The sequence below is a fragment of the Pristiophorus japonicus genome, chromosome 27 (assembly GCF_044704955.1).
Source record: "Pristiophorus japonicus isolate sPriJap1 chromosome 27, sPriJap1.hap1, whole genome shotgun sequence".
NCBI lineage: Eukaryota > Metazoa > Chordata > Chondrichthyes > Pristiophoridae > Pristiophorus > Pristiophorus japonicus.
This window is the reverse complement of record NC_092003.1, coordinates 13,296,370-13,305,961: the sequence shown is the minus strand read 5'-3', so window position 1 is coordinate 13,305,961 and position 9,592 is coordinate 13,296,370. Positions and strand designations below refer to the sequence as shown.

General features: G+C 43.7%; 1 protein-coding gene across 1 annotated transcript; it reads left to right on the top strand.

Moving 5' to 3' along the window:
• The first annotated feature begins 3,509 nt into the window (after positions 1 to 3,509).
• On the top strand, positions 3,510 to 9,113 carry LOC139239354 (probable G-protein coupled receptor 139). The gene is made up of 2 exons (XM_070868031.1): positions 3,510 to 3,585; positions 8,212 to 9,113. The coding sequence occupies exons 1-2, from the start codon at positions 3,510 to 3,512 to the stop codon at positions 9,111 to 9,113; spliced, it is 978 nt and encodes a 325-aa protein (XP_070724132.1).
• The last annotated feature ends 479 nt before the right edge of the window (positions 9,114 to 9,592 follow it).

The window sequence follows — 9,592 nt, the reverse complement described above, 5'->3', positions numbered from 1 at the left end:
TTTTCTCAGAGGGTTGTAAATCTGTGGAATTTGCTGCCTCAGAGAGCTGTGGAAGCTTGGACATTGAATAAATTTAAGGCTGCGATAGACCGTTTCTTAACCGATAAGGGAATAAGGGGTTATGGGGAGCGGGCAGGAAAGTAGACCTGAGTCCATGGTCAGATCAGCCATTATCGTATTAAATGGCGGAGTAGGCTCGAGGGGCCGTATGGCTTTCTCCTGCTCCTATTTCTTCTTATGTTCTTATGTTAAATACCCGCAATCTTCCCGCACCCTCGCATTATCCCACATTAGAATCGTCCTGCAATGGGACAAAGAGGCTTTACCAGCAATCACAGGTAAATCGCGTGGGAAGCAAAAATGCCTTATGCCAAGACCCGACAGGAAATAAGTGCTACAAGCTTCCTTCTTATTCTTTCTAATGACCTGGATCAATATTAAAGAAAATATAATGACTTCTACAAAAGAGAAGATTAATGTGTGGACCTTAGTTAAACTTTTCAAACTCACTCCTGTCTGTGTTAGTTCTTCAATGTCTTTAACCAACCCATTGCCTGAGTACTCAATTTGTGGATACACCGACTCCTTGCCCAGCCCTACTATCGGTGCACACACTGTGTAGGCACCTACGCTGCACCACCCATATTACCAGTATACACATTGTATGGAGACCCCGCCTTGTCCCCATCCCCATTGAAATAGTTTGCACTGTGTGTGTTACCCCCTCATTCAAATCTTGGACAATTTTTTATAACCGTTACCTACACATGTGTTAAAATATTGCAAAAAGTGGCCACACAGAAAGAATTCTCTGGCCAACGCCTAAATTTGTGATCTTGGTGCAGCTCTGTAAATACTGAGGCTCTGAAACGACACATTAGCAAGGTGGCCAGATTTACAGAGCACATCTCTACTCAAGCAGAAACCACTCTTAATTATTTCCAGGCACTTCAAGTTACCTATAAAAACTTTCAAATGAAGCCCGTTACCTGCCTGGGTACATCATTTAATTACTTTGTGAGATGTTACTGGGGAGACCTCCCTGTCTGTATTGAAAGAAGTCTTAATGCATATAAAACACATCTCTTAGATCTGGTCATGTGTAATGAGACAAGATTAATAAACAATCTCCTAGTAAAGGATCCACTTGGAATGAGTGATCATAGCATGGTTGAATTTCAAATTCAGATGGAGGGTGAGAAAATTGTATCTATAACCAGCATACCAAGCTTAAATAAAGGAAACTATGAATGTATGAAGGCAGAGTTGGGGAAGGGGACTGGGAAAAAGAGTAAAGTTTAGGACGATTGATGAACAGTCGTATACCATTAAGGAGATATTTCACAACTCTCAAGAAAATTTATTCCAGTGAGGAGGAAAGAGTGTAAGAAAAGATAGACATCCGTGGCTAACTAAAGAAATAAAGGAGGGTATCCAATTAAAAACAAAGGTAGACAAAGTGGCCAAAACTAGTGGGAGGACAGAAGATTGGTAATTGTTTAAAAGCCAGGAAAGAATGACTAACATAATGATTAAGAAAAGGAAGATAGTCTACGAAAGTAAACTAGCACGAAATATAAAAAAAGATAGCGAAAGTTTTTATAGGTATATAACAAGGAAAGTGTGGCTAAAGTAAATGTTGGTCCCTTAGAGGATGAGACCGGGGAATTAGTAATGGGGATCATGGAGATGGCAGAAACACTGAACAAATATTTTATGTCACTCTTTATGGTAGAGGCCACTAACAATATTCTAACAGTTGATTGTCAAGGGGCTATGGGGAGGGGGGGAGGAACTTAACACAATCATAATCACTAAGAAGGTGGTACTTAGTAAGATAATGGGATTAAAGGCAGATAAATCCTATGGACCTGATGGCTTGCATCCTAGTGTCTTAGGCGAAGTGTCAGCAGGGATTGTGGATGCATTGGTAGTAATTTACCAAAATTCCCTCGAATCTGGGGATATCCCAGCAGATTGGAAAACTGCAAATGTAAGGCAGGGTGGATAAAGTGGAACCAGTGGATATGGTGTATTTGTATCTTCAGAAGGAATTTGACAAGGTGCCACACAAAAGGTTACTGCACAAGATAAAGGTTCACGGGGTTGGGGGTAATATATTAGCATGGATAGAGGATTGGCTAACGAACAGAAAACAGGGAGTCGGGATAAGTGGTTCATTCTCCGGTTGACAATCAGTAACTAGTGGGGTGCCACAGCTGGGAGCTCAGTGCTGGGAGCCCAGCTATTTACAATTTATATAAACGAGTTGGAAGAAGGAACTGAGTGTAACATAGCAAAATTTGCAGATGATACAAAGATGCAAGGAAAACAAATCTGCAAAAGGACATAGACAGGTTAAGTGAGTGGGCAAAAATTAAGCAGATGGAGTATTATGTTAGAAAATGTGTGGCCATGAACTTTGGCAGAAAAACTTATTTAAGTGGAGAAAGATTACAAAGTGCCGCATTGCAGCGGTACCTGGGGGTACTTGTGCATGAAACACAAAAGTTTAGTTTGCAGGTACAGCAAGTGATCAGGAAGGCCAATGGAATCTTGGCCTTTATTGCAAAGGGGATGTAGTATAAAAGCAGGGAAGTCTTGCTACAGTTATACAGGGCATTGGTGAGGCCACAACTGGAACACTGCATGCAGTTTTGATTGCCATATTTATGAAAGAATATACTTGCTTTGGAGACAGTTCAGAGAAGATTAACTAGGTTGAATCCATAGATAAGAGGCTTGACTTATGAGGAAAGGTTGAGTAGATTGGGCCTCTACTCATTGGAATTCAGAAACGTGTAAGATTATGAGGGGGCTTGACAGGGCGGATGCAGAGAGGATGTTTCCACTGAAGGGGGAGATTAGAACTAGGGACATGAACTTAGAATAAGGGGCCGCCCATTTAAAACTGAGATGAGGAAAATTTCGTATCAGAGGATTGTGGATCTGTGGAATTCGCTGCCTCAGAGAGCATTGGAAGCTGGGACATTGAATAAATTTAAGATAGAAATAAACAGTTTCTTCAATAATAGGGGAATAATGGATTGTGGAGAGTGTGCAGGGAAGTGGAACTGAGTCCATGATCGGATCAGCCATGTTCGTATTGAATGGTGGAGCAGGCTCGAGGGGCCGTATGGCCTTCTCCTGCTCCTATTTCTTATGATCTTATTTAATGCCAGCCTTGGAATATGTCCTGATCCCGTGTGAAGCGTTGAGTTTTAACATCAAAAGTCATTTCTAGAATGTGATTATTTAAGTAATTGCAATTTAACAACAAGTAGGAGTGTCTGGCTGTAATATGTTCAATCTTTTCTGTTGCACAATATATCTCACGGGAGCAGTTGTTGCCTTCAATCGCGGCGCTTCGTGGCTGATACTAATGAGCAGTGTCTCAGCGGAGGTATCTCTCTGTATAAATTGGGGCTGCTCTCAATGTAACTTCACAGTGAATGCGGCAGTGAGAGTTCCTGCTTCAAACCAGAACACATTGTCGATTGGAACAGAAAATGGGTCAAGATTTTATTCCAGTTCGCCTTATAGAAAGCATTTACTATCCAATTCTTGCTGCTTTTGGAGTTGTCGGTAGGTTGTAGCTAATTACTAATTAATGGCCTTGATCGGTATGCTGCTCATGGTAATTGCTTGTTGATGGAGCAAACTTTCTTTCTGTGGTTTCTCATACAGGCGCTTCTTAATTGACTGCTGGTTTTTCTTCAGAAACAGCACTCGCCGCTAGTTACGTCGAAATTGGACTGCAACTTCTGTCTATAGCACATGCGCAGTTATACGCAGAATTCCGGAAGCTACTTTGCGAGATGCGATGTTCCTCCCGAAAGCGTCACGACTTCTTCAGCAACTGATTTCTTAATGGCATCAAGTTGCTGTACTTACATACGTATTAAACTCGCCAGAAAAGTTTTGGGCGTGTCCATTCTAGTGCAAATACTCTTTTAATGCGTTTTTAGCCTTAATTAAGCGAAACACAATTCCACCCAGAAAATTAGCTTTTAGAAGTGTGGACTCACGTTCCTTCAGATTTGAATTAATATTGCAGATATAAATAGATTAATAAAGTATTAATTTGCTTTACTTTTTATTTTTACCTCTTTAGTCTCACTCTTAATCCAATCTTTATTTCCCTCACTTTATTTCACTTTCTGTATTGACATTGAATTCAATAATCTAACTGACACATCCAGGTTCAGATTCTGCTCTGCTCCGGAACGATTCTTCAGTCTGATTTGTGACCTGGATGCAAAGTTGCTTGACCTACTCATGCAGTTCCAAGATACTTTGTTGAGGGAGCTGCGCTTTCGGCTTTCTAATGTACAGCCAATTCCAATGGAAAACCATAAAGACAATTCCTGGGCAAATACAAGAGTAACATTCGCCACTGAGAGCGAAATCCAGCCCAATCATTTAATGAACGAAGTGTAGCATTTCATTATTTATTTCAGCCAATTTCATAATTGAAACTTTATTGATAACTGTCTCTGTAACTCCAGGATAGGAGCAGTGACAGTGGATTATTGTTTCTGTATCTCCAGGATAGGACCAGTGTCAGTGGATTATTGTCTCTGTAACTCCAGGATAGGACCAGTGTCAGTGGATTATTGTCTCTGTATCTCCAGGATAGGACCAGTGACAGTGGATTATTGTCTCTGTATCTCCAGGATAGGACCAGTGACAGTGGATTATTGTCTCTGTATTTCCAGGATAGGACCAGTGACAGTGGATTATTGTGTCTGTATCTCCAGGATAGGATCAGTGTCAGTGGATTATTGTTTCTGTATCTCCAGGATAGGACCAGTGACAGTCGATTATTGTCTCTGTATCTCCAGGATAGGACCAGTGACAGTGGATTATTGTCTCTGTAACTCCAGGATAGGACCAATGTCAGTGGATTATTGTCTCTGTATCTCCAGGATAGGACCAATGTCAGTGGATTATTGTCTCTGTATCTCCAGGATAGGACCAGTGTCAGTGGATTATTGTCTCTGTAACTCCAGGATAGGACCAGTGACAGCGGATTATTGTCTCTGTATCTCCAGAATAGGACCAGTGTCAGTGGATTATTGTCTCTGTATCTCCAGGATAGGACCAGTGTCAGTGGATTATTGTTTCTGTATCTCCAGGATAGGACCAGTGACAGTGGATTATTGTCTCTGTAACTCCAGGATAGGACCAGTGACAGTGGATTATTGTCTCTGTATCTCCAGGATAGGACCAGTGACAGTGGATTATTGTTTCTGGATTTCCAGTCTGGGAACAATGTTAGTTGATTATTGAATCTTAATCTCCAGGATAGGAACAGTATTAGCTGATTAGTGTCCCTGCTTTTCCAGAATAGGAGAGCAGTGTGAGCAGAGTTATTTTTCGATCATGGGTTGTGGGTGTCGTTGACGAGGCCGGATTTATTTCCCATTCCTAATTTCTTTTGAGAAGGTGGTAGTGAGCCGTCATTTCGAAGTCCCAGATACTGTGTGGGGAACAAAGTTCCACAGTGCTTTTACCATGGGAGATCCACGATTTTGACCCAGTGAAAATGAACAATGGCAATATATACAAGTCAGGATGTTGTGTGTTTGGAGCGGTTTTCCCATGCACCTGCTTTCCTTGTCTTTCCATTTGGCAGAGGTCGCAGGTTTGGGAGGTGCTCTCGAAGAAGCCTTTGTGCAGTGTTTAGTGCAGCTTGTCGGTGGTACAGACAGCAGCCACGGTGAGCCGGAGGTGGAGGGACTAAATGTTTAAGGAAGTGGCCCATGAGGCATTCAAGCTTTGTCCTGGATAGTCTGAGCTCCTTGAATGTTGACTGTTCCTGTGCCCACAGTCGGTATGTAGCTGGTCCAGTTAAGTTTCTGGTCAACAGAGACCTCGCTGGATGTTGATGGTGATTAATTCAGTGATGGTAATGACGCTGACAGTCAAGGAGTGTTGGCTATCCTTTCTCTTGTTGGAGATAGGTATTGCCTGGCACTTCTGTGACACAAATGTCATTTGCCACTTTACAGCCCTAGGCTGAATGTCGCCCAGGTCTTGGTGCATACGGACATGGGCTGAGGTGTTGGAAATGGAACTGAACACTGTACAGTCATCAGCAAACTTCCCCGCTTCTGACCTTATGATGGAGGGAGGCTCATTGATGAAGCAGCTGAAGATGGTAGGGCCTTGGACACTGCCCCGAGGAACTCCTGCTGCGTTGTCCTGGGAGTGTGATGATGGACCTCCAACAATCGCGACCATCTTTCTTTGTGCTCGGTTGACTCCAGCCAGCGGACAGTTTCCACACTAATTTCCAGCGCCTTAAGTTTTACTTGGGTTCCTTGGTCAAATGCTGCTTTGATGTCAAGGACACTCACTCGCACCATACCTCTGGAATATAGCTCTTTTGTCCATGTTTGGGCCAAGGCTGTAATTACTGTCTCTGGATCAAGAAGATAGGATAAATGTCAAACTGATAATTGACTCCAGATTTGCAGGACAGGAGCTTTCTGAGCAGATTATTGTCTATGGAACTATAGGATAAGTGAGCATTCGCGGATTTCTGTCTCTGCTCTCTGCCACTTCATCAAATAACTGAATCAGGTTAGTCAGAGAGAATTTGCATTTAACGAATTGTCAATGACAGTCTCTTCCTCGCGTATGCTTCTCCAAGCGAGTATTAAATGAGTGGTGTTCACAGATTACTGCCTCGTTAATCTCCATGTTAGGAGCAGTGTTAGCCGATTATAGTCCCTGGAACTTCAGGAAAGGAACGGTATTCGACATGTATTGATTCTCTGTGGACCAGGTTATATTCTCCTGCCCAGACTGAGCACTGATCCAGAGTAAGTTTCCACATCTGTGCTGCAGGCTTTTTTTTGGGCTGTTTTGTATTGTACTACGCATCAATAACTGTTCTGCACGCAACAAATTAATTTCAGTAGCTACATGACAGTGCACTTTACAACCTTTGATAGAGTTCCTCATTATTCATTGACCAGCAGTTTAACTATTGCAGCCAGCGATCAATTTCTACCATTGCTCGGTAGTCCTCGGAGTAACTGCTCTCTAGGTGTTTATACTTGGAATAGAAGCACATTATGTCTGCAGACCGGTTTGAAATTAAATGATATGCCATTATATCAATGTTATTTTTGTTGATGCAAAATTGATTTTCAATAATAAAACCAAGCACAAGACCGAGCCTGGGAGGGCGCTGAGTCTTGGCTGAACTTTCCTCAGCTTCGTGTGTGAGCTGAGTTTTGCATTACTGATTGCTTCAATGATTGAGCTGATTCTGTTGGACCCTCACCATCCACTGTCGGCATTGGACCCTCAACATCTACTGTATCCATTGGACTCTCAACATACACTGTCTCCATTGGACGCTCAACATTCAGTGTATGCATTGGACCCTCAATATTCAGTGTATGCATTGGACCCTCAACATTCAGTGTATGCATTTGACCCTCACCCTTCACTCACTCCATTGGACCCTCACCCTTCACTGTTTGCATTGGACCCTCAAACTTCGCTGCTTGAATTGGAACCTCTCTCTTCACTGTTTGCATTGGACCGGCCACTTTATTTTAGGCATTGGACCCCTAGCCCTTACTGTCTGCAATAGCCCCAAAGCTCCACTGACTGCATTGGTCCACTTTCTTCCAGGAGCTGCATGGTACCCCCACCCTCCTCTATCTCTATTTGTCTGGCACACTTCCCTGGTTTGATTTGGACCCCCAGCCTTACACTATTTGTATTAGTCACCGCCAAACTAGACAGGTCTGCATTGAATCTACCCTCCTCTGTCTCCATTCGTCCCTCACCCTCCCCGTACCTGGATTGGATGTCCCCCTCATCTGACTGCAGCAATCTTTGGCCCTTCCTTTGTTTGGATTGGACCTCACACGCCTCTGCCTATTGATTCTCTCAGCCCCTCCTGTCTGCAGTCGTCACAGCTCTAGCCCAGTCTGCATTGGCCCTTTCCCCCTCCTCATTCCCTATTGGGATCGCACCTTTCACTGTCGGGATAAGCATCTCAGTCTCCCTTTAATGGCCGGGTCGGGGATTCTGGTCAGATCGGCAGAAATGTGCTGGAGATCTCATTGTCAGGAGTTGTGAAAGGACCTGTGCCATAAAGGAGTCAGTTTTCTCTATTCGATGGAAGAACTGTGCTCTTAATTCCGCACACCATCCCACTAATCTGATGATGTCGTTTTCTTGCAGTTAATGTGATGGCGATTTTCGTCCTTTCTCGAGGAAAGTGCGGCCTCTCCAAATGTATCAGCCGATATATGGTGGCCATGGCAGCGGCAGATCTCCTGGTCCTCGTCACCGAGGTGCTGATGTGGCGATTAGCAGACCTTTTCTTCCCACGTTCTGTCCTCTCCATTCATTACGTCTGTTCTCTGAATATTGTGTTGGTTTTTGCAACAACCGTGATTTCTGTCTGGCTCACAGTTGCTTTCACCGTCGATCGATTTGTGGCCATTTGCTGTCAGAAGCTGAGAACGAGTTATTGCAGCGAGAGAACGGCAGCTGTGGTTATAGGAACAGTGTGTGTGCTGGGCTGTTTCAAATCTGTACCCTGGTACTTTACATATCAACCGCAGCTTATCATTGGAACTGTGCCTTGGGGCTGCACGAGAAAACCCATCTTTTATATCTCCCCCGCGTGGGCAGCATTTGAATTAACGTTTTATATTGTAACCCCGTGCCTCCCTTTCGGTTTTGTTTTGCTGTTCAATGTCCTCACAGCCAGGCACATTTTAGTGGCCAGCAGAGTCCGCAGGGGACTCCGCGATCACAGCAATGGAGAACATCAGCAGGATCCAGAGATGGAGAACCGGAGGAAATCCATCGTTTTACTCTTCAGTATATCCGGCACTTTCATACTGTTGTGGCTGACTGAAATTATGTTTTACACGTATCAGCGAATTACAAACACTTATGATTATTCCACGCACGACCCTCTATACATCGCTGAAAGGACTGGAGTCATGCTACAGCTTCTCAGTTCCTGCACAAACACATGTATCTATGTCATTACTCAGGCGAAATTCAGAGAGGAGCTGAAGAAAACGACGCAATACCCACTCAATGTTATTGTTAAATTAATTAAAAAATAGAAACATCTGAACACTTGTGTCATCGGAACTCATTCTAGCCCGAAAGCTCATGGATCTCAAACTGTTGCTACTCAGCCTTACTCCTGTGCGAGAAAAACATTGCGGACCTCTATAAAACAACACAAATATTTTGTCTAAACATTGTGGCGAGACAGGGGACAGGTTTTCCTACAGTCTGTGTGGGGGTGGGGGAGACAGATTGTCCCACAGTCTGAATGGGGGTTGAAGGGGAGACAGTTTTTCCCACAGCCTATGTGGGGTTGGGGGAGACAGTCTGTATTACAGTCTGCTGCAGTTGTACAGGGCCTTGGTGAGACCACATCTTGAGTATTGTGTATTGTGTGCAGTTTTGGTCTCCTAATCTGAGGAAGGACGTGCTTGCTATTGAGGGAGTGCAGCGAAGGTTCACTAGACTGATTCCCAGGATGGCAGGACTGACATATGAGGAAAGAATGGATCGGCTCGGCTTATACTCACTG